Source organism: Mastigoproctus giganteus, chromosome 9 (genome assembly GCF_048544385.1).
Source record: "Mastigoproctus giganteus isolate SK-2022 chromosome 9, ASM4854438v1, whole genome shotgun sequence".
In the NCBI taxonomy this organism is placed as follows: Eukaryota; Metazoa; Arthropoda; class Arachnida; order Uropygi; family Thelyphonidae; genus Mastigoproctus; species Mastigoproctus giganteus.
The window spans coordinates 142,078,507-142,105,064 of NC_143583.1; the positions used below are offsets into that span (position 1 = coordinate 142,078,507).

The 26,558-nt window shown below is 38.6% G+C and overlaps 1 protein-coding gene across 1 annotated transcript in view; it reads right to left on the reverse strand.

Annotated features, from left to right (window-relative positions):
* Positions 1-26,140, reverse strand: part of LOC150080780 (uncharacterized) — a 155,194-nt gene extending 129,054 nt beyond the window's left edge. Inside the window, exon 1 of the mRNA XM_090380820.1 lies at positions 26,015-26,140. Coding sequence (XP_090236946.1) covers positions 26,015-26,089 — 75 coding nt within the window. The 5' untranslated portion in view covers positions 26,090-26,140. The remainder of the gene's footprint in view (positions 1-26,014) is intronic.
* Positions 26,141-26,558: the final 418 nt, after the last annotated feature.

Below are 26,558 nucleotides of genomic sequence, written 5' to 3' on the forward strand. Positions count from 1 at the left end.
GAGGAGACTGATTAACTTATATAATTTTACTCTATTAGAGCTTAAAATATCAGGATAATATCAAAAATGTTTCTGATTCTCAGCCTTTGCAATTCCCTGAACTGTAGTGTCTTCTTCTTTGTACCTTTTTCATTAAGTCCACAATTTTCCCAATTTGTGTCCCAACCGCTGCTTTACGTAATGAGAACCATCTTTGTGTTTTCACACAAAGTTCCTCCAGTCGCTCAAAGAACCCAATGCTCTATTCTATCGGCACTGAGAGAATTTGGGGTTATGCAAAACTTCAGTAATTCTGGTCTTATGACAATTTGTTGTAACATGATAATTTCGTGTGAATATCAGAAACACTCAAAGAGAAAAAAAAAAAGGAGAAAGCATGAAGAGGGAGAAAATAAATTAATATTAATTTATTTTCTCCTAATTTATTTAATATTAATATAATATTAATAAATTCAATTCACTTTAGTATTCACCCTCGCCTTCCGGTTAAATGTTTTAGGATAAGTGACTTGTTTCTTACATTGTTTTTGCCAGCGAAACTGGTGTTCTTGAAAAGTCAAACAAATACTTCCACAGTTCTAAATCCTTTCAATAAAATTCGTTCCACCAAGGAGTCTTAGTTCCTCGGGGAATTCAGTAGCTAAGCTAAGAAGACACTTTAAAGTGCCGAATATAAATATTTGTTCTCTTCGCTGTAAAAAAAAAAAAATTCTTTTCCTCTCAGTAGCTAAGGGCCTAATATGATTTGTGCAAATTTCTCTCTTATATTTGACGATTCTTTTTAACAGCGTGAGAAAAAAAAATCCCAGAAGAAAGTGCCTGTCCTGAGAAGTACATTTCAAGAAAATTACTTTCAATTTAAAGTATTGTCTTTCTGCCTTAAGGCAGAATGACTACGACGTCCAGATGCTACATAAAAATGTCCAGATTTAAGTAATGTTGAAATGGAGAAAAGTTTAATTATTTAACCCCGTGTTGCTCCAGGAGAAGGGAGGGAAAGAAAAAAAAAATGGTGGGTTTTTTCAATTTTTTTTCTTTTCTTCAACTTTATTTTGTTTCCATTACTACTAGAATTAAATAACCATATACATTATGGTGGATTGTTTTGAGTTTGAGCCGATGAAACTAAAGTCACTAGGCTTCAGCGTATCATTTTTGCAAATTACGTGTATCTGGCGGTCGGTTTGCCTGTTACTGGATGCTTCAGAGAGGAAACTCACCGAAGACTGAGTTTCTAAAAAACCCTTACCCAAGACCGATTAACTTGACCACATGGAAAAGAAGCCCATAAAGTCCCTCCCATTAAAATGGGATTTGAACAAGCCTTTTCTACACGATGTAGTAGAACGACCATTATAACCACTGTACTAGACTAGAGATCAAGAAAACTGCCTAAAGCCTCATAATTGAATTATGTGAGCAAAAACTTATTATGTTGAGAATCATCCCTTCATCCGAGTGTGCACTGGATTTTGTGAAATCACTTTTTATGCAACGAATATGAAAAGTTGCGCTGCTTTCCACTACTCAAAGAGCACGCTGCTTTTCAACATATTTGCCGCATACTTGCCAATTATTATTATTTTGTCAGATTAGTTCTCTGAGGCAGTTAACATGAATCCACTCTGGTTTGCAACGAGTGCAGGCATTTCTAGAACTCGTTTACTGATATCGATTTTAGTGGCTTAAACGAGCTTGGATTTCCTCCGAAGATCGAAATGTCTCCTTCGAAAGTCAGATGGAACTGATTTTGGAGAAAACGAATCCATCTTAAGGATTCGTTTTCTCAAAAATTGCCTCAAGTATAAGGCAACGTAAGTCAGTATATATTGGTCAGACAATTTCCAAATGTTACTCATGAGTTTGTTTATTCATTGTCATTTTCTGCTTAACGGTACTACTAGGTATGATCATTAAAGGGCGTCCACTTTCGAAGTTGCCGTGAAATGGTTCCTCCCCTTCCTACCATGCACTCCGTTTTGTGACTATTGATGCTCAACTTTGAAAACCAGCGTATTTTTATAGACTACGCATTTATACCGAAATTAATCCAACTGTTTACTTTCCATATAACAACATCGGAATATTGATGCTTATAAAGCGCTCAAAATAATAAATGCAGATTTAAAGAATTTTGGAAATTATCGGAGTGGGGCTTTTCCCTCAAAGGAGACAATTTTGTTCTTATTTAACAAGAAGAAAATCTTATTTCAAACAAAAGAAGTCGTTTCTTGACATAAATACTGCTCGCCTTTTTTATTCAAAAAGGCATAACGTAAAAACAAATTACGAATGCAACTTTATAGGTTGGAGGAATGGTATGCTGGAAGTTTCCTCTTCACCTACCTCATGATTTAAACCTGCTTTATACATTTATTGTCCAAGTTAATTAAGCTGCTTTTATTGCACAACTTTACACGCCGGATGTAAATGCACACCTACTAAAATGAGCAGCACAAAAGAAAATATTCCAGCATTTCGGTGTTATCCATTTCACTTTGTTATGCAGTTGTTTACTGGCCTCTGACACCAACAAAACGGCGTCGTGTGAAGAACGCGTGGGTGCACTCAAACCAAAAGTTTATGTGCAACGTGGCCGGAATGTTTTTATCACTTGGGTCGTTCTCTCTCTGAGCAGATTTTAAATGTCTCGACAAAATGGTGTATTACCAGGGATTTATGCCTCGCAGCGAAAAGTGCAACAGAAATCATTTCTGTTATCGTCGTCAGTAGAAATGCTTTTAATCTCCTCCCTTTCGACTCTGCTCTCCGCTAGATTGCGTTATTTATAGCGCAATCTGTCTTCTTAAAAGCATCTGAAGACTGCCTTGCAGCAAGCGAGAAGCAGAACTTAGATTTATAGACAATCCATTTGTAACGTGCTCCCAATGATGATCAACATGCGAGATCCGGGGCACTGGTCATTGAAACATAGATACGCGCAGCCAGCCAACCCTGAAAGAAAATCTTAGCGCGCGCTCTCTCACGCGACAGTTTCAGCCAATTGATCATTTTCAACGCTAATAAATAATGCCTAATTAATTCAAAGTGCAACGGTGACTCACATACTACCAAATAAAGCGGTTTGTTTTACCATTACAGGTCAATACAAAAATATGCTCATTACAACAATCCGCGATGTTGATAGTGATGGCGCACAAGTATGGATGGAGTTCACTCTCTCTTCAGTAGAACCCAGTCTGTCAACTAACTGCAATAATTGTGCAGACAGATATGAAGTTTTCTGACAGGGCAGACAGTCTGCCAGGACAATTCTTTGGGGGTGTTGTCAGTGATATACATGAATCCTTTGCCAGTAGGGATAAGAAGGTGTTTGTCCCGTTTTATAAGGCAATGGTCAGGCCACTCCCGAGTACTTCGTACAGGTCTGGAAACCTCATTTTAGGAAGGATGTGGAACTGTTGGAACAGGTGCAGAGAAGAGCAACGAGATTAGCGAGAGGAACGAAAGGGTGCTCTTACCAGGAAAGGCTTCAAGTCTGGAAACCAAGCACTTGAAAAAACAGATCTGATTGAAGTTTAAGACCTTAAATGGACCGAACGCACACAAGTGGACATAAATTTAAAAAGGATAGCTGCCGGTGAGGGAGAGCGCGATTATGGAACTTCGCTTTCACCCTGCGAGGAGTTGATTACTGGAGCAAACTACTATGTGGTATTGTAGACATGGGCAATTTAAATTCAAAGAACTACACAAATTATTAGAGGGGATGTTTTTTTTTTTATTGTTTTTGATATTGTATGATATTATATAAATCTTGCTGTCTTGTATCATTTTTTACTACGACCCAACACACTTTTACTCATTTTCTGATACAAACGTGAAGTGGCTATATCTTAGTAATGAAAGTTTTATGTAGCAATATTCACGCAAATGGTTTTTTCTTTTTTTATTAGTTTTCGATTGAGGAATTCGCCTTCATGACAGGGTCGCACTTTTCAAATATATGATGCTCAATCGCGTTTATCTTTTATTACTATAGAACATAAAAACAATCGTTACCAAATTATAAAAAGACATCGGTGTCCAATGATGGGCGCTCTTCTTCCAGACAGTGGGAGACTGGGCATCCTTTGAGCTAATATGAGCAATGGAAAACAAGAACAAATAGTCTACAGAGGACTCGAAACGTAGCTTAAAAGTTTTAGTAACCAAGAGTACAGAGAATTTTTCGTTCTAGCATTACACTTATGAATTCGTTATAGTAGTAAATGTATTTGAGCAGCTGCTCGCTCACGAAGAGCATTAAGTTCCAGGGTATGCAGTTCTTCGGATTGTAGTGGTCGCATCTGCAGCGTTTATTACACTCTCGAGGGTGATTTTGAAAGGCGACAGTGATTTATGTATGGTATGTTAACGTCCTCACGGTCTGATTTTTATAATGGTACTCTCGCTGGTAGTACAATGGATCGAGTCACTGCTGTTTTTATAAACTTTTTTTCATAAAAATTCGGGTTTTTCATTCCCCATATGAGATGACCCGACTGTATGATCTGAGGGGAAAAGGAACCCCCCTGCAATCCATTCGGCCAGTTGTTCAATCCACGAAAATGCATCTGCTATATCAATTATATGTACATTAGAGGTATAGTGTGTTGATGTCTGTCAACTGCTGGACAAAAAAAAAAAAAAAAATCCATGAACCAGGCCATTTCCTCTAAGAGTAAGAGCAGCAATCCGATAGTCAGCAGCGAGTTCACAAACCGATCACAGAATCAACACAACTTACAAAACAATATGTTGACGTCTCCTGGTCTAAGTCGTCGCGGAGAAAATTCCAAAAAACAATCCAATCACACAGTCGGCCTGTATATCCATAAACTCTATTCCATCTCTCCTTCCAAGAATTTTTTTTTTTAAATTTAATATTCTTAGAAATTAAAATTACTGTCACGTAATTTTAGTTGAAAGTAGCAGCTAATAACGTTCTCAAGCAGTTTTCAAGTAGCACAGTGGTTATAATCACCGACCTTCCCACATGCCGGGTGAGAAATGCTCGGGTTCGAATCGCGTCAACGACGCGAGGAACTTATGGGCTATTTTTACTACGTGGACAGAGTTATTCGGTCTCGGGAGTAGATAATAAGATCTTCCCCCCCACCCACCAGGAAACTCGGGTTTTTCGTTCAGCAAAACAGCCAAATAGACCAGAGAACATACGCAATTTGCGGACATATTACACATGAACATGAGTTAGTTCTTGAGTGACTCTAATATGACAGTTTTTTGGTTTTTTTTACTCATTCTCAAGTCTTACAAGAAAAATTAAATGTCCAAGTTTGTTAGAAGTTCAGTGTTACAAATTTTCGATATACTGCAAAGGTTATACTTCTAAAAGATGCCCTAACTTGCTTACCATTCAACGGATTCCTTATCATCGAGTAACCATCTTGAGTAATGGATTCGTTTCTCCGAAAGTAGCATCGCTCGATAATCCCGAGTGTTCATTAGCAGCACTGTTTTGTTGCTTACAAAGAATGAAAAATCACATCACAAATTCAAATTCTTTAAACTCGGTACTTTAGTATAATACCTAGACGATTAGGCGCCACCCTGGTCACTTCCGTTATCCCTTCCATCCATTAACCCAACTGCTTCCTTTTCGCAAACGATCCCATCATCTTGATTTGTTCGTTGTTTGTGTGACGAACCTCATTTCAAATGCCGCGAAAACTGCATATTACCTTCGTTGCGACGCTAACCTATCGTTGGCAGCATTGGTCATAGTCGCGCAGTGTCGGAGTTCATTATTTGAAGGTCACCATGCCATTTGCCTCCCCATTACTCAGTGTGTTCCGTAATTAGCTGACGATATGGTCTCAGTCAGACGCTTTATGAAATAAATACAATTGCTGGAGAGTGGAAATTAGAGAAATCACAAAGAATGGACCTGCTGGAGATTCAAAGATAATTCGGATTGTAAATGTAGTAAGGACTGGTGCAAGGACATCTCGCATCCCAGGTGATTCATTAAGTCATTAGAAATGGTAATTAATTCAAATTATGAACGACCACAAGCTTTGCGATTTAAACTGAATCTTCTGAGAATCAGATGTAGAGGAAAAATAAGTGTTCACAAGAATATTTTTGAGTACTAAAGCGAATTCTGCTTAAGTTGCACAGATCGTTTTCAGTTTTTTTTACCCACGTTAAAATGCTGTTACTGTAGACAAAACTTCCTCAGTCTTTTAATTTTTCTCCTTGTCGGCGATCCTCTTTTCTCATTCTCCTCCCCAAGCGCGCACACTCACTCTCTCTCTCTCTCTCTCTCTCTCTCTCTCTCTCAACATTGAAAAAAAGTCTATAAGCACTACTACTTTTATTTTAAAAAAAGTTAGAGAAACAACCGTCGTTGTGGTCATTTCTTAATCGAAGTCTCCTACTACTCAGGTTATTTTGTTCGTAAAATTCTTTAATGTGGACACGAGGGTATAAGCTTTAACTTCACTTTAAATGTTGCGGTTTCCAGATGATTATTGAACATTCAAACCGTATATTATTTACAAAAACGTCGTCACACAATATTTCCGACTGATTATTGCATATGGCCTGCTTCAGTGAACTAGCATCAGTTGCATACGAGCCTGTATTCATTCACGGATCTTTTTGTAAATTAAACTGCCGCTTATTCGTACACTACCCTATAACAGGCAAGACTCGCCGTTATTATGTTAATCTTATATTTCCTTTATCTTTCACAAAAACCTCGATAAGAAAATGATTACAACACTAGGGAGACATTGCGTGATGCCAAAGTGAATTTATCCATACTGCTACTACAGTATAGTCACTAACCATGCGTATTTAGCAGAGTTGTCACTACTCTCACCAAATTTCACGCTTCATAATTTTTACTTTCCTAAACAAAAAAAAGCGTACTTAGTCCTCGAGCTGTACACTGAGTGGCCTCGTTATTAAATACACGCTATTATCTATCTAACAGTGAGCAGATTCATTAATCCCTCAGAACAGCCTAGGTTCGTCATGTAATGGGCTCAACGAGATGTGGAAAGCATGCCACGGAGATGCTGGCCCATGTTTAGTTAATTTGTTCCCACGTTTGTCCGAAATGGATGGTTGCGGATCTATACTCCGAATAGCTCGTTCCACCTCATCCCACAGGTGCTCAATTGTATGTAGTGACTGGGGGAGGCCAGTGCAGCAGACTAAAGCCACTCGTGCTCCTAGAACCAATTCGGTTACAGTTCTGGCCTTGTGACAAGATGCATTATCCTGTTGAAAAAACATATTTGCAGATAGATACACTATAATCATATAGGGAAGTGGCCATGAAGGGTAGAAATTTTCCAGATAACCTGTGTCAACCAAATGCTTCTTCATTCGGTATGAAGAGACCACCACGAAAACATTTCCCACACCATTACACTGACACCACCAGCCTTCACTGTTGATACCTGTCACAATGGATCCAGGATTCCAGTTTCCGTAACATCAACCTGAAACCAGAAATCAAGATTAACCAATGCTTTTCCAATCCTCCACTTCCGGCCTTTATGTTCCTGAGCTCACTGTTACTGTACCGTCTCACTTTTTGATGACAGAAATGGAACTCTGTTCGATCCTTGGCTACGATATTCCATTCGGTAAAAATGTACGAAAAATTGTATATATATATATAGTTTTTTATTCGACTGACTATACTTTTTCTGTTATCTTGTACAAGTCTTGCCAGCAGTCGTTGGCTGTTCGTATCAACGAGTTGTTTTCAGACCACAGGATCACCGTTGGCTGGGTTTTATTTGTTTATAGGACCAATTTCGATACATTGGAGACGCAGCACAGTTTTAAGTGAAAACTGTAGCAGGGCTACAGTTTACGAGATACTCATGCCGGTGCACGTGTAGCGCCGACTACCATGCCACATTCAAAAATCACTGAGATCTTTTGTGTTGTCTAGTTCTCTCGATTGAATTGCACACATACGTTCTTACCACGCTTCACATACTCGCGAGAATGTGTCCCTATCCTATAAAGTATCCATTGTGTCTGTATCCTTACGATCAGCGCTTTTTTTTCTTTTGATTTCCATAGCACTACTTATTTTTAAGTTATTTTCTTTTTTATTCGTTATCCTCTCATTAAAGTCGCTGAACTATAATAGTTCAGTCGCGTTTGCATTAACTGCATTAGAGACTGTTGGTTGCAAAGAATCGTTCTGGTGCAAGGAGTTGAAGAAAGTTTGCTAAGGAACTAAATAAACGGAACAGTCACGTTACTATCCTGTCGTGCAGCAGATTTTGGTTTATTTCGACGATGTCACGAACATTCTCTCCATTTGTACCTTGTTTCCGTCTGATTCGATATAGTCTCTGCTGACCATTTTGATTCCCCCCCCCCCCCGACTCAGATTACCCGTAGCCGCCTACTAAAATCACCATCACGTCATCTTTCCTTGAAAGTACTCGTTAATCTTATATTTACTTTATCCCTTTCGTACAAAAGTAATGGATCAAATGTAAACAGATAACTGCTCTCAAGGCTGACTAAATTAGCGATTCCTTTCTATTACAAAACATTTGGACATTGTTAGAATACTGGGTTTTCTGTTCACTATTAGCTATAATTTCGACTTTGCTAAAAAATCACGAAGGAACTAAAGACAGAATGATTTTCTGATAAAGCGAAATTGTTCCTAAAATTCTTGCGGGACAGTTTTCGAAATTCAATAGTTCCCCCTCCCCCAATAAATCATAATTTGTTTGCCAACCTCCTTAGTTGTATATCACAGTCTGCAAAGTATTTCGACATTGGAAAACCCTACGGAATGTCCTTCGACTTAGTCACAACCTTCACCCTTAACAGGTTACGTCCGATATAAATAGTAACATAACAATTTACAGTAGGAAGCAGCTAATATTTTTGCTCCACTTGCTTGACTTGCCTTCTTTGGAGTCAAGTCAAGAGGGGGAGACTTTAGTTTCTTTCCCCCTGATCCTACATTCCAGACGTACCACGGGAATTATGTCAGGATTGTGCGGTCAAGCCCAATTTTAAAAAAATATTTTCCTTATTGGGAAAAAAATTGTCTGCAACTTTTATTTTGCGGACTGTATTGCTATCATATTAGTATTTGCCTAATCAATTTCCTTTATTGTCCGACCTTACGTCAGAAATTTCCTGGAATTTCCAATGTTGGTAGTACCTAATTGTTCAGGATGGACATAGAACATGACTAGATTCTTCTAGGATCTACAATCAACAGCAGAACCCATAGCAGAATTTACCACTTCCTCCAAATGTCATCATTTTCATGATGTGCCCTGAAAAAGATGTTAAACGATGCTCTCCAAATCCACACACCACTGCCTAACCTAAGTAAAGTTTATTGCCGTTTTCAGTTCCAAAACACTACACGATAACAAGTTTGTACAACAAACTCGCTATCAGTGGTAGACGCACCACGGACCTATGAATGCTCACTCAATTTACTGTTTTACAGAAACTGTCAGCCTGACATGCAGTTTTTGCAAAATGGATGAAATTCTAATTTTCTCCAGTATACATCCTATTCTGTGCTCGTTTTTAGTTTATTTTATCGTTTTTTATTGCTACATCGCAAGGATTCTCTCATCTTCTCACACGGTCGACTACAGTTGACCTTGGAAGGATGAAACGTCATCCTGATAGGTAGTTTTTGCCGGAGCGGTCAACAACCAGACTATAGCATCCGACAATCAAAACTCCTTGAAACTCTGTAAGATTAATATTGAAATGCGTGACGGAAACTATCGATATGTTGTTCTGCTCCCTTAACCTAAATAGCCGGTTCTGCTTTGCACATTACCGATCGAATTTCTTCTCCAGTAATGAATGAGAAGGGTGTTTGCATCCCCTTATGGCTGTACACGTATAGCTCTTGACCAAGATTCGTAGCTATTCCTCTAACAGATGCATTCATGAGGCGCGCAATGATATTTCTATTATTACACACAGCGCACAGTCCTATTTCCGGAATATCATCCAAGTAATATCATTTTTTAAGCTTCTGTCTTGGCCTTTAAGTTCCAGCGAGTGTTGCGTGCAGAATTCAAGTTTGAATTTTGCATAATCCTTGCTTCAAATGATCAGCTCTGACACGTTCCCGACATTTGAGTTATAGTCGCGTATAAAACTTCAAATTGTTTTGGAACAGACAGGTTTGCATTACGTGAAAGAAGAGGAAACCATCCATCATAAGATGCAAAAATAATGGGGTTGTCAAAATACACCAGGAGGTGGTTATCTTCATGGTAATCCTTATTTTTTAATATTTTTTTGTGAGCACCGCATAAGCTGATATAGCAAGTAACCTTTATCGATTTTTGTTTTAGCATTTCTCAGTAAATATTGATTACATCCGTGATTTTTTAAAAGATTACTTCATTGCTTTAGAAAATGCATTCCTCATTAAAGTAATTCCCGTTGCTCTGGCTTCTGTTGCGTTGTTAGCTGTTGAGATCTGAATCGGCCACCGTGAGTGTCCGTTAATGAGAACTTCCTGTTGCTTTTCAGCAAATCAATGATTTGATTCAATCTCGCTCTGTCTCTGCAGAAGTTCGGATTAAACTGTTCTGACCCCAGAATCCACACCATTTCCATTGCCATATTCTTTCCTAGCTGTCATCACGATTTAAGCTGAATCTTTCTTCAGATATTTCTCGTTAGTAAGTGTCCCTGCGAAGAAGCGAAGTGTCTTGTTCCGATGCAGTCAAAAGTCCACGTAGCGTGTGCGAAGAACAGAGCAATTAGGTCATGCAATAATGTCCCGAACAAGAGTGACTTGTCAACAGCGAGAACAAATTAACCTCGCAGATAGGTGCGTCTGTTTATAAGACTCTTTTTCTTCTTAGCTCGAAGAAAAGAAAAGAAATGCGAGGGATTGCAGTCGTAACTGATGTCCCAGAACAATTCCATTAGCAAAGGTCTTCAGCCTTTGTGGAAGAAACGAGTTATTTAATACTCAAGCTTCAAACACATCACTTCTGTCTTTGTGCTTCTCCAACAGAGCAACAAATATTCTCTTCACCTTTACTGAAACGTGTTATTGCTTTTATCGCTACTGTACCGAAAACACGCGCTTCGTAAAGTCATTGTGATAGTGAAAATTACTCTTTCAAAAGTTGTTCAGTATTTGAGAAATTTAAACTGGAACAGATTACAATTGTTTTATAACATGTATTGTTGGTTTCGTCATATTTTACAAAATCAAAGGATTTCTATAGATCTGGCATTCCTCTGATCCGCTGCGCGTATCTTCCTCTTAGCAGTTTTAAGATGTAGGAGAGGATTACATATCCGAAAACGTTTCATAAAGTTATGTCGGTTGAGATAGTTCCATATAAAGCGTTATAGAAAGAGTATAACACACGGCCTTTATCACTTAATGGATGAATTCGCCCCAATGAACCTGCCTCCTCCTGTGCCAATATATTCTACTTTCAAATGGTCTCTTTATGCAGGATGAGGTGGAAAAAAATTCTGTAGCAGGTGTTAAAAAGTTTTAATTTTCAGATATTAATAAAATTCATGGATATAATAATGCTTTTATTTTATTAATAATAATTACATATCGGTTACTGAAAGTGTTGGTCTGTGATAACTAAAGTAGGATATATAATTTTTACATTGAAAAGATTTTAGTTCACGTCTAAACACATCATCTGTAGTTGTTCCATTACGGTAGTAGAGGGTTGTTAAAATTGAAGTATCCCTATGTAGAGGGCTCTGGAGCGAGTTCTAAGGCTCGTACTGAAGAGAAATTTGGACAACAGATACAATAAAGAATGCGCTCGACATTTATTGGAAAAAAAAAACATTAGTTACAAAATTTGTCACTGTATGGCGCGTAACTATATCAGTGGCGCTGTGACAAACTTACGATTATGCAATTAACTTACGTTATTTGCATAATCGTAAGTTATTGCCACAGCGCCACTACTCAGCTCTACTGTACTGTATAAAAGCAAGGCAGTCTCTTCAAAATCATACAGTAGATGTTTGCCTGCACTACAGCAGCAATGCCAACAACGATGCAGGAAAAGGCGCTATTAGTGAAACTCTACTATCAGGACAGCAACAACGACGCAACTGCGGCTATCAGAGAATTCCGGCGTCAGAAGCGCATAAGGCCCACGTGGACCTATGACTGTTTGTGCTGTCCGCAAAATGATTGCGAAATTTGAAGCGGCAGGACATCTTGGTGTTCAACCAGGTAGAGGTCGAAAACGAGTGGACTCCTCTCGGGTTGAAGATGTGGCTATGGCTGTCGTGGATTTATCGAGTCAATCTCCATGTGGTAGCGCAAGTGTGCCAGCTGTTTCTCGTGAAGTGGACATGCCGTATTCCACTGTAAGGCTAGTAATGCGTCAGGTGTTGCGGTACTATCCTTACACGACGCACATGCTACAATAGCTATAGCATCTATGTATGTAATTACTTAAAGGTATTATTAGAAAACAGTGGGCGCTTCTTAATTTAGTGCCTATGTGTTCCAGAGTATTAAGTATCCCAAATCGTAAGAAATTATATCTAAACAAGAAATTAAAATAATGGTATATAATCAATACTTGGCGTTGATTTTACCTATATTGTCTACTAAAACACATGTAAAAAAAAAAAGACATTTAATTCAATTTGGGGGGGAGGAGTTTCCGGTTACGTACCATTTTCTCATTAAAATTTATTTCAGTTAATTCATTGCTCTAATTAAACTTTCCAACTTTTTGATGTGAGATCGGAAAGATCACACGAATAGATCCCATTGTCGTGATTAAATTCGTCTAATGCGCTGTGAAAATTTTCTTTCCACCTCCCCTCCCCATCCCCAGGGAAGTGAAAAGAAAGTACCATGCAAGAGCACAGGTATAGGATCTCCTGTGACGTTGGCAGCAGAGCTGCAATAAGGTCAAGGTCCATGGTAGGTCTTCTATTTAAGTTCTAGTTCTTCTAAAGAGACGTCAACTTCTAGGGTTGTGGGGTCATTCCAGGGACAAGTCCCATACTTGCAGTTGAGGTTGCGCATGCAGTCTGTCATCAAGTTTTCGGTTTTAATCTTCTTACGTTTAAAGGAGGAGAAATGCTGGTTGGTGATATGTTTTGTCTTTGGGTTGTTATAGTAGGGTAGCATTTCCTCTTTTCCTCAATGAATGGCAATTTGCACCCTTCTTCTCGCAATGAGGTCCTGGACGAATCGTAACAATGCTTTATAATCTTCTTCCGTTTCAAGGAGGAGAATTTCTTGTCCTCTTGGAAGATATCTCACTTTTGTAATCAGAATACATCTTAGGTCTTCGTAGATGGGACAGTCAAACATAAGATGGTTCCAGTCTTCTATCTCTCCACAAGCGCAATGTGGGTTTTCTGTGAGTCTGAAGCCAGCGAGCTTTGCATTGAAAGGGCCATGCCCTGTTATTAAGTACGTTGTATGAAGTCCTGGGAAGAACCATGATGATGATTTCGGGTATACTCTTATGTCTGTGGAAAAAACTTGCGGGTGATCTCTCCTTTGGTGGAAGCTTCTGATAAGGGAGGAACCGATCTTTAAAATGTAACCTCGACGGAAAAGCAAGAAGTTTCGCAGTGGGACGGAGCGCTGGTTGGGGGATCCTACAGCACACGGTGTCCCAAATGTTGGACGCTGAGATTCTTCCAGCGATCGTTTTGATGGTGAGGATTAGTCTTCCTCCGTTCAATAAGGCTGAGAATCTTATTAAATTCAGTGCTTTTAACAAGATTAAGTAACCCCACCAAACTTTTTTGAAGGCCGTGCGGCCGAAAATAGTTTAATGTGTTGTAAACTGTATCTGCTGCATCCATCTCGTGACACTACAGTGCGTCTAGTTTTAGTAAGTGAACTCTGGCTTGGCAGAGTCTAGCGCCTTTTTAGTAAAGTGTAAGGGTCATGCGGCACCAGGGGTTTTCCTCCATCTCCGCATTGCTTTCTTTGTGGGTGTACCAGTTTGCTGGAAATGCCAGAGGTTTAAAAGTGTGTGGGTATTGTTCCTGTGTAATGTCGTGTACCCTTGTTCAGCTGGTCATTTAGCCGCTGGACCCCTGCTGGGGCCCAGCGTTGCCCTACCTTCGCCCCTTGGAGGCAGACCAGGAACCCAGTAGACTTAAGTTACTTGGCAGGTTCTGCCGCGTAATTTCCTGAGATTTCAGCGGCTAGGGCCTAAAAAAAAAAAAAAAAAAAAAAAAAAAAACTTATAAAGAATTTATTACAGTATACACAGAGCGTAAAAAAATTTTTTTTTTTTTTTTTTTAATTCTGATGAAGGCTACCATATAGCCGAAAGCTCATATATTTCTTCCTTTATTTGTACGCTCTGTGTATACTGTAATAAATTCTTAATGAATCCAGAGCGCGTAGGCCTGTTTCGTTATAAAAAAAACTTATGTACACATACAAGAACATACATATACAGGGTGTCTCAAAAATATTGGTACAAACGTTTAGGGGAGGTAGGTAACATCTAAAGCAGGGGTGGGCAACTTTTTTCGTCAGCGGACTGAATGAAATTTTCGCATCATGATGCGGGCCGGAATAGATTGAACGATTTAATAAAAAAAATCAGAACCTAAAAAATGTTATATTACTTGAATTACCAAATTATTAATGTATTTTTAAAAAATATATCTGAATGTCCAATTATCATTGAAAATGCGGCATTCGGCATCAATTTTTCTTTTTTTTTTAATTGGCTCATTTTATGGGCTATAAATTATATTAAATTAAAAATTGTAATAATTAGAAAAGGCATAAAACATCTCGCACCAATATTATTTTTTTCAATAAGAAGTCAAACTCAAAGGAACTTCGTTCGATCGATGCTACAATAATAATTAGGAAATAACTCTTTGACGCTGCGTAGAATCACTTCGTTACTGTTGTACTGGCCGCGATTCCCGATTGAACCGAATTAAGCCGAACGTTTACGGCGAGTGTAGTCAGGTATGGATTTTCTATATTTATGCCTTTACCGAGGGGCCGGATTCAACATCGTCGCGAGCCGGATGTGGCCCGCGGGCCGGCTGTTGCCCACCCCTGATCTAAAGGAATGTGAATCGCATAGGAACCCATAACCGGAAACGTCACGGGAAAGTAGTAGCAGAGGCACAAGAAGCAGAAATGACACAAGACAGTAATTAGTGGCAAACATTTATTTGACATAATATTAACAATGGAGTACGAGATGGATGCATTTCATGATGTTACAACAGATGCTCGAAGATTCCACCATGAGACGCGATGCATGCCTGACACCGATGCAGCATGGATTGGCGGACACGGTCGAACACACCTGGAGTTTTTATGACAGTAGCAGCCGGCCAGACCAGTCTCGCCACGAGATCTATTTCCATCTCCACAGGTGATTCATACATGATAGATTTGAGGGCCCCCACACAGAAAGAAATCAAGGCTCGATAAATCAGGTGAGCGTGGGGGCCAGGCAACGGGTTCACCACGGCCAATCCATCGACGCCCAAAACGCTTGTTCAAATGGTCACGAACACACCTTCCATAATGGGCAGGCGCCCCGTCATGTTGAAACCAAATGTTGCGTCTGACATTTGCTGGAACATCGTCAAGTAACCCTGGTAGAACTTGTTCAAGAAAGATCCGATATTTAGCGGAGTTCATGCGGGATGGTAACAGGTATAGGCCGAATAAGAAGTCACCGACCATACCTGCCCACACATTTATTGCGAAGCGATGTTGTGCCGCATGGGGGGGCGCACACCGTGTGGGTTATCGTGATCCCACACATGAGCATTGTGCTGATTGAATAAGCCTTCTCGAGTGAGAAGCCTCATCCGTGAACAAAACATAGGCTGGAAAATTCAAGTCTTGAACACTTTCTTTGAGAAACCACTGCGCAAAAGCCACACGTGCAGGATGATCTTGGGGGAGCAGTAACTGAACCCTTTGGAGATGAAAGGGATGTGAGGAATCATCGTGCCAGACACGCTGTACACTGCAACGAGACACTCCTAAGGCAGAGGCAACGGCACGTGTGCTGGTAGTAGGATTATTCTGGACGGCATTCAACACACTTTCTTCCATGGCGGGAGTTCACGTCGAACGTGGTCTGCCCGCACTACTCCTGTTACCTCTAAGTGACCCATAATCGCACAAATTTTTATGCACACGCGCAAACAAACGGTGGTCCGGTACATGTCTGTCTGTCTGGGAAGCGTTCTCCATAAATTCATTGAGCGGCTCGTCCATTACCCTCTGCTAATCCAAACACTAGGTGCGTGTCTGCCAGCTCACAGTTCGTATATCGATGCATGCTCTTCGTGCGGCGACTACTGCTTGAATGAGTAAACTAGAAATTTTCCCTCTCGCGAACTGATGAACAGCGCCGTGTACCGACTTACGGTGACGTTTCCGGTTATGGGTTCCTATGCGACTCATATTCCTTTAGATGTTACCTCCCCCCCCTAAACGTTTGTACCAATATTTTTGAGACACCCTGTATATGCACATATACACAACAGTGATACATAATATATACGCATCCATGCAGTCGTAATTACTTTGGATGTGTGCATACATTCATATGGCAGGAGCAGGGCAGTGCGGCCTTTTTAGTAAGTCATTATTCTAAGTTAAATTTGGTGAGATATATAATGCAGTGATAACTTTTCCGTATTAAATCTTACAGCGCTCATTTCATTCCGCCAAGCCACTTTTCATTATGTACTCCTTTGTCAATTACGTGATCAAGAGGTACACCAAAAATTGTTCGTGCGAATAAAAACAAATGTGATTGTGTTTAATCACATGAATAATTCTCAATTTACGAATATGAGGAGATTTCTTGTGATTTTACGCACTGATTTTTCAGAAAAGAGAGCTCGAATTATATGGGTAAAAGGATCTGGGTATTGAAACTAAGATGCAACTACCTTTTCATTAACAGATAATTAGTGCAGACAAATTTCTTAAATAAACAAATGCCTCCCAAATCAAATTCCCTTATTTATATTTCCTTTTCCTTTCTCGTTTTATTTCTTGAGCAAATACTTTCTCCATTATTGCAAATTACGCAGGAAGCTGTGGATTCACTTCGAATTTCAGTATTCAACTTCCCACAGGGAGATCGGTAATCAGTCGAAATAAATCTAATCATTACCATTTCTATACCAAAGAAGTAGTACTAGTTTAAATGGATTGGGTTAGGTACGGAGGGGTGAGAAGAAGTGGGATTCTTAACATGTCGAAAGAATGAAAATGTGGCATCTATATTTTGTTCCTAATGGAGAGCTCTTTTCAATTTTAACAGCAGGCTCCACTGGGCTTAACTACTGCTAATAAGCGGGCATAGGAAGTATACTCTTATTTTATGTTCCTTCCTCCCTTTTAATCTAGATTAACTCGGGCCTGAGAAAAAAAATTATATATATATACACACAGTCACTTCTAAAATCCTAATGCTAAGGCTGGGCTGGTTCTACGGAAAATATAATCGAAAATAGTTTAGTTGTGAAGGTGTTGTTACTAGTCATCAATGGCGAATGGGCATGTGTGATTATTCAAGTCTTAGGTTAGTATCTTAAAGTTCAAGATACTAACCTAAGACTTTAACTTAAATTTTATCTCAAATGGAAACGCAAAAAATAGACATTATATTCTCAGCAGAGGCATATGATATAAAAAAGCAAGCTTATGCAGCATCGCATCAGCCAAAAAACAAAAAAAAAAAAAAAACGCGCCCATTTCACCCCTCCATCCGTTCCAAATACCTGTCCAGCTCAGCCTTAAATTTATTTAGGCTATCAACTTCCACAACAATTGATGGAAGTCGGTTCCACCAATCAACTACCCGCTGGCTAAAGGCAAATTTCCGCACATCTATCCTACATCTGTCTTTCCTCAATTTGAATTTATGCCCTCTCAGGTGATTATTCTGAGCAAGAGGAAGACGAATCCCATCAGCATCGAGCATGCTCAAACCATTCAAGCCTCTATCAGATCACCTCACTGGTGCCTAGTCTCCAGACATTGTAATTTGGAAAACTTAAGTCTTTCTTCGTAAGAGCAACCCTTTGTTCCATTCACTAATCTTGTTGCTCTTCTCTTTACTCGTTCCAACAGCTCCACATCCTTCTTAAAATGAGGCCTCCAGACCTGTATACAGTACTCAAAGTGTGGCCTGACCATCGCCTTATATAAGGGGATAATCACCTCCTTATGCCTGCTAGAAAAATTCCCGTATAGCATTGACAAGACACCATGAGCTACTCTTGCAGCCCGTCTGCACTGCTCAGAGAACTTCATATCTGCCTGCACAATTACCCCCCAGGTCATTTTCATTCTCTACCACTGTCAGTGTAGTACCACAGAGTTGATACGTTGCTCTCGGGTTGCTGTTTCCCATATGTAGTAGTTTACATTTGTCAATGTTAAACTTCATTTGCCACCTCTCAGCCCATCTGCTCAACTTTTCTAAATCCTGTTGCAGCAGCAGCACACTGTCAGTGTCTTTAACAACCCTGCCAACCTTCGTATTGTCTGCAAACCTGGACATTAAGCTTGATATACCATCATCAATATCATTTATAAATACAGAAAACAATAATGGACCCAATACTGATTAGCCATATATATTTTAGACAAGCGTCTATCGCTCAAGTGGGGGAAAAAAGCAGCATGAATGTGTGAAAATGCCCCCCACCCCTCAGTGAATAATTCAGAAAAATACAGAATATAAAACAGGTATACTGCGGAAATGTCTTTATATTCACTCCACATATATACACATGATAAAGAGATCACGTGTAAGACCGCAAAAAATTTCACGAACTTAACCAAATGAATTTGACGCACTTAATGCAAAGTAGTTAACGCATTAAGGAATTCAATTCCTTAAAATAATCACTAATTATGTATTAGAACCAACAATCATAAACGATTATACATACCTTTAAATTACCCACTGTTTTTTTTTTTTACTGAACTCTGGTCTTCAGAAGCACTTCCACCAGTACGAAGATTCGCTTAAATGTACTGTACAAACTTAACCAACCATTTATTGTTTGGCCTTTCTTTTGCAATAAGCACCTGCTTCAATAGTTCTTTTAGGGAATCAAATTATCGTTTCCTCATAAACCTGGAATAGCTCCAATATTTAATACGCGACTAGATGGTATGACACGTCATGAAAGTTATCGAGAAGAAAACGCAGTAGTAAAAGAAGGTAGTAAGACAGAATTGAAAGCGCAATTATTATTCTGAAATGACGATCAAATCTCATTTCTGACCGTGACGAAGACCTTTGTGGATCGTCAAGCTTTATTTTAATTGCTGCGATTATATTCGATCACAGCGTATATTTTATAAGTGTTTTTGTAATTGGTGCGAGTATATCGAATTTCGCTTCGCTAATAAATAAAGGAAGGAAGGAATATGACACATCCACTGTAATTCTAGCCTCTATTAAATTACAGTATAGCTATTTTAATTTGCCCTAAATTTTTATTCGAGGATTATTTAGAGGCTGATAAATTGTCAATTTATTTTCGCATCCATTTAGTACAATGATAAGTGGCTCGTTATGTTTGATATAATGCCCTCTACTGCTATGCGCTGGAGTTCTTAGATGTCGTAATTATCGTGGCTGTTTACAACTCCTGCCATTATACTTGGAAGCAAGCAAGCGATGGAGCTTCGTGGTAACGCGCAGGTAAAGCATTCTGAACGCATGTTCGAAGCTCGCTACTCAAATATACCATCAATGCTCATAAAATTTAGTTCTCTGAAAATTCAATTCACTTTTAAAGTTGTCGAAAATTGACCTACGGACAGCAGATTCCTATTTCCTCGCACGCGTACGTTATTCTTCTTATCGTGATAATTATACAGTATTTACAACCGCTCTTATTAAGAAAAAGTACCCTGTCTTCTCTTCGTGTTATGTATAAAACCATCCATCATCGGTTCTTAAATTCCAAATGGTACCATTGCGCAAAAACACTAAGAAAACCAAAATAATCAGACCTTACCAAATATCGGGACACCAAATGAAGGCAATAGTTTACAGAAAATAGAGTAATGCGACCAGTTTTTCTTCCATTTATGAAAATTTCGGGCCGAAATATTTCATTTCTCTCGTAGAACAGTTTAACTGAAAATGCCACGTTGGCCTCCACGGACAAGTCTCGCACATCTTTCCAGTTCTTTCCACAGTGATTCAATTTAGATCGGGCAAAGCTCTAAGCGAGCCAGTTAATTACTGTCACATTATTTCCCTAAACTACCGTAACACATCGAGCTTTGGGTCAGTGTCCTACGGTCTTCCAACATCATTACCAAAGACGTCACAATACTGTAATTTCTGTAACGTATGATCCACAAGAACCATTGGCCAACATCATATTACGAAAATCAAATACAAAACACGAGTATATTGCCATTAGTACTTCACGTTTCAGATGGTGCAGCCTTTTCAAAAGATCGTTCAGGTAGTGACCACACTTGAGTTCTTCAATATGATGACTACAGCTTATATCGAGATTCTTCGTTCCAGAGAACTTTTTTTCTGGATGAGCGGAAAGTTCCTTTTCCACTCATCCAGAATTATTTATTTCTTTCAAGCGTGACACCGCTGCATTAACTTTCGTAATGAAGGTTTCCGGCTAGCAGTTCGTCTATGGAAACGTAATCTCTGTGTACAACATCTAACTGACAACTGCTCCTAATGCTTTTTCTTTTGTGGGAGGGAGAGAAGTTAGATCGATTATTCTCAAACAAGACGTTGCAGTGGTACCTAGGACCCAGATGCTTGATTCGTGTTGTGACGGTCTTGATTTTTATCACTATGTTCCAACCATTAACAAATATTTTGGGACATCATTCTATATTGGGATTCGGACGCTTCACATCAGTGATCCCCCCCCCCCCTTCCGTTTTACACGGCCATGGCTCCGATATCCATTATATGTTATAGTATGGTTCTGCCATAATGGCAATCATGCTACCCCGTCCACTTTTAAACTGGCCAATTAATTTAGCGATCCATTTTTATTTCTGCGTTGACGAACTACCTTTTACATAACTACAGTAACGTTATATTACCAATATTTTTGGTGGAAATGTATTTTACCATAATGAACGATGCCTATGAACGATTAAGTTCTGTTTTACGTTTATTATTATTTGAATCGTAATAAAAACAGTCAGATTTATTCTCTCTCTCTTCTAATTATTTAAAAGTGTTATTCTTTAGGTTTTCGTAAATACGTTTAACCTGGTACATTAAATTCCAAAACTGCTATTTGCTTTAAATCACTCATATTTTATAACTCGTTTTATATTCTACTGTAGCGTTAATTTACTTTTCTCAAGTTGCATCTTTTGTCACGGCTACTTCTTTTGTTTAACGCCGGTGACACCTTTCCCTTCCCTTCCCCTGCATGCATGATTCTGTCCTTCAATCACCAACGCCGATAGAATTTCGATATAATTTGATCGCGCAGGTAACGCAAACTATGTTAGTCAACTCACTCGCAATAAACTCAAAAATATACAATGAGTAACTTAGTATGGAAGACGAGGCACTTGGAAACCACACGCACTCCTGAATCTTGCAACAGGAAGTGAAGAAAAATGGAGGAGGAAATTGTCGGTATTTTCTTCTGCTGACGCCATTCGGTCCATTTTACAAAAAATGCGTCAACTTTCACGCGTGGAATTGGATCAATACCTACTAAAAAGAACACTATCGTTATTTCTCCGGAATTTCCATACAAATACTTTTGTCGAGAGCTCAATAAAACTATATAAAACTCAATAAAAGCTAAAGTAAATAGTTCAAAATATTAAAGGATTTCAAAGTTCCAGGGGTCTGTTTCATCGAAGAATAACTCTGAGAATTGCCGCATTTTCATTTTGAAAATAGCATCCAATATTCGCCATCATGTACAGATTTAACAAAAAACATCACGCCTGCTTTAACGTGGGAGTCCCTGAAATAGTAAAATTTCAAACGTTGGAATCATCTAGTTACAGATTCTTGACCTCTTGCCTTTCCTATTAACCGGCACTGACAAAAGTTATGGATAATCCTTGTCATTCCTGACTTTCATTAATCCGGTTATAGAAATTTCATGTTTTTGCGCTAATAGGACAGCAAAGCACTAACATCGAATACGATACAAAAAGCAATGACCACGCACACTCAGCTTAATTCCACGTACCAAAAAAAAAAAAAAGAGAAAAACTAGAGAGAAAATCTTTATTGCAACTAAATGAATATAATGCGGGTAAATGAAAGTAAAGTTGCAACTGTCCGGTCATGGTCGAAGGCTCGCATCAGAATTAAATAATTGATTATGTACACAACGATATAAAGTAAATTTTTAAAAATGTAACATGCTATCATGATTCCTCGCATGATTCAAATGTTGTTTATATATACATGCAACGCCACGTAAGGTTATATTTACAATAATATACACGAATGGCACTCACACCCTCTCTGTGGATATGCACCGATGTGCTCTTGTTTAAAGAGGCGTGGGTAGGATGAGACTTGGCCCCAACGTATATCAAACGAATTTTGTCGTAGAGATAGGTGTGGAGAGGAGCACGAGCTTGTTCTTATTGGCTTCTGGGATTCGAGAGAGCTGCTAAGACTTCTTTCCTATAGGTTTTATTGGTGCAAAAGGTATTAAGTCGGCTTCGAGGTGCTGTACTTCTGTTAGCATTTGATTTGGGAGGAACACTAACCGCGATAGTATGGTTGACGCGATAAAGAATTCCATCACCTCCACTTCACATAAAATTACACTTGATGAAGCGGTTAATAAGTTTTATAAAAGATTAAGGGTGTTTTCAAGTATGCGTGGTAAATTTACTGTTCTTTCAAGACAAACTTAAAATGGATTTTTTTTGGGTCTTCAGATAATGGAATTAAACTTCCAAGGAAGATTCGAGAGAACAATGAAAGCTGTTGAAAACTAAACGTGGATGCTTTCTTTTAAGAATTCTGTTAACAAAAAATTTAAGAACCAAAGACCAACGTATTAACCACAGCTCGCTCAATAAATTCAGAGTTGGGTTATATATGAGCTTGAAACTTTCATTTCTTAGACTCATATTTTGACTGTTTCCTTAAAACTCTCAAGTATCTATGCGGTAAAACTTTCTGGTTAAACTGCTCCGCTTGTTCATTGGAACGACAAATATGCGGAACTGTTTCATCAGGATATTAAGGCGGAACATCAGTATGACTGATTAATGGCGGTTGTTACAACAGGAAATTTCCGAAGTAACCCGTAAAAGAAAAGCAATAAACCGTAGATTCCAAAATGGCAGAATGAAAGTAAGGATAAATGGCGATGAATATTCTTCCTTTTGAATTTGCTTTAACAAGAGGTGGACAACTGTCAATGCTGAACTATTTGAATTAAAATGGTTAGAATCCACTCAACCGTATTTTTATTATCATATCCTTGTGAAATGATATATGATTTCTATACTATACTGATCTATACCATTTTTAGTGGAGTGTAAACATAACTTTTATTATTATTATCACGTATTTTGTATTATGATAGAAATTCTCACCGTGTTATATATAATTTAATTGATATTACCATTTTTCCTTACATTCGCATATTTCCTTACGTAATATAAAAAAATGAAGACCATAGCTGAATTATGGAGAAGCATATTAAAAATGAAACAACTGAAAACATTTTAAAAGAAGTTTTAATGCGCAGGACCGTTTTATCCGTAAATCTTAGATTAGCGAAGAAAGCTGCTGGTGTCAAAATTTTGAAGTGTTCATGAGTAGGTGATGAATGTCCTCTTTGTAATCTCTTAATGTAAGCGGGAACCATTGTAATAAGATAAATGGATCTCTTTAATCAGGGTTTAGTGTGTAGGAAGACACAAAGCAACTTCAGTTATAATGGCCTTACTTTCGCAACTGCTGTAATGGCAGCGTTTTTATCATAATATGATTCTTAATGGCATCGGTTGAGCTAAAAGTTTCTTCTGTAATTGAATATCCCATGATTAGCAATGGTTCTGGAGCTCTCTTTAGCTTAATCCATTAAAAATGGCGGATTTTTGCTTCCATATCGCGCTATAAAATTTTCATCTTAGATATACAAATATTGTTCCTTTTTCATAGACGAAACAAACCAAGGTCTAATTTTACTCATCTGTGATCACTATGAAAAGTCATGGTTGTGTGCGAACTACGAATGCCAGTTTTAATAGGGGCTTGTACATTCTATATTTCAGCTTACACTAGCTACAGTCTTCTTCGTCTTAAATTGAGGGAGGCCGCTCAAAATCTTGTTTTCTCTCTCGAAATTTGAAAGAAAATTAAGAAAAGTTTATAAAACGGAAGACTCTTTCTGATGTTTTACTGAATAACAGTAAAATAAGTTTTTCTGTCCTGCAGAATCTGAGGACAGAAACTCAATAAGTGGATTAAAAAACTGAAAGGATTCTGCTAGTTAAAATAACTAGAAACGCCTCCATCGACCTTGCTGGGCCCAGCAACCGTCGAAAGAGAGCAACTATTTTTTCGAAACCTTAGCTGAATTTCAATATTCGGAGCCATCAGTTCTACTGAACATTAAAAGTGAAGAAATATTGACTGAATGAGAGAAGAAAAAAATAAAAATCTCAAACACTAATTACGTGGTAAGACAGTGCGCAACTTATGTTTTATTCTTAATGTGCCATCAGCAATGGGATTTTTTTTAATGATACATCAGCGATTAATGTCATAATGTACCGAGAATAAAAAGGAAAGTCTGATTCCACCTAGTTCCATAACTTAATATTAGATATCTTTCTGTTTTTGTCTGCGAAACCTAACATGGCAAAACTATCTTATGACCGAATACGCGATCGTTCTATTTCGACAGGTAAGACAATCCGTACTTCCCACTAACTGTTCGCGACTCCTTAAGAGATCTCTCGTGGGAGTCGATCATAAAACTCATCATCAGATCGGTATATCGTTTGCCCTCCAAGGTTATACTAAGGACGTTATATGGGGCATACTTACCATTATGGCAGCTGCACGTAAATACCCTATTACTTGAGATGTATTGAATAATACATCTCAAACACTAAATATCGGGATGTGGGTGGTAATGTTGAGATTTAAGCTAGCTGCGGGAAAAACAATTTGTATAAACCGATTTCTTTTGAATCCAATTGAAATTTGTCGATTAAAAAACTCTCCGATTATGCATTGCAAATTGAAAGGAGAACCTTTTTAATCTTTCATAGACAAGGTCATGGTTTCACTGCTTTGAATGCGTTTGTTGGGGTTGATTATCTACACAGTTAATGTTATCTAAGTACTTAAATACTTTGAAAGTTGTTTACTACTACTTATCAAGTATTGATTAACTTTTCTTCCGTTAATTTCAGATTGGCTAACAGACTAGTTGCTAAATGACAATAGATGATATGCTCAAGACATTCCGAAAATGAAATCCCATCGGGGCCGATCTTATACTTTGTGTGTGTTAAAGGCTAAAGAACAACTAAGGCTGCGAGACTTCACTATTTTATTCTACACTGGAGTTTTCTTCTACCTGTCGACTGTTTACTGAACAAAACACTATAAAATGAAAAAAACCATGTGGCCCTCGTTCGAGACCACTAACCTTGACAAGTTGTGAAAAAAAAGCCCATAAAAATTCCTTACGTCATTGAAGGGACTCGAACTCGCGCATTTTTCCACCAGGTTTGGGAGGACGGTTCTTGCACTTAATTTTAAAAATCAACTTTTTGATATGGTACTTAAAATACACTTCCATAAATCGAATTAACAAAATCCGAATTAAAAACATTGGTCAAGATGTAAAGGAGTCGCAACGTGAGATATTTATATTCAAATCATTACTGAATTCCTTGGTAAATAAATTGGGATATACACTGTATATATATAAAGAGAGAGACAGAGAGAAAGAGAGATAGATCTTTATCAATGCAATAACATTCCTACGTACTCACCAGAGTGAAGAAACCACTAGCGAAACTTCCATGCCTAACCGATTTCCAACAACAGCAAGACTTCAGGATAGCCATTTTATTAAAGTCATCAAAAGTTTTGCCTCCTAACGACACTGTCAGCTGTTGCTAAACCGTGTCAGAACTGTACATAAAAGAGCACGCTCCAGCGTAATGTGCAACACTCTCCTTCAACTGTACCTCTTCGTTATCTTTCTGGCTGCTGGGCTCCGATTTCTTGCGCTTCTCTGAATACTCTCCGTACCAGCGAAGTTGATCAATAGCGGCATGGCGCGCAACACATAAGCCACGTGCAAGAATGGGTCGCGTGATTGCGTAATGCCCACTGTAGCTCGATGATAAACTTATATTGCACGTGATAATCGCTTTCTGAGCGCGTGGAGTTATTTAATTATTCTTGGGAAGACGCCTTGAACATCTGCTTCGTGAAGGCTGACAACAGATTTCCGTTGCACTCAAGCAACGATGCTGGTATTCTATAAATACGCATCTTGGGGCAAAACTAAGCACAACTGATTAACTGTAT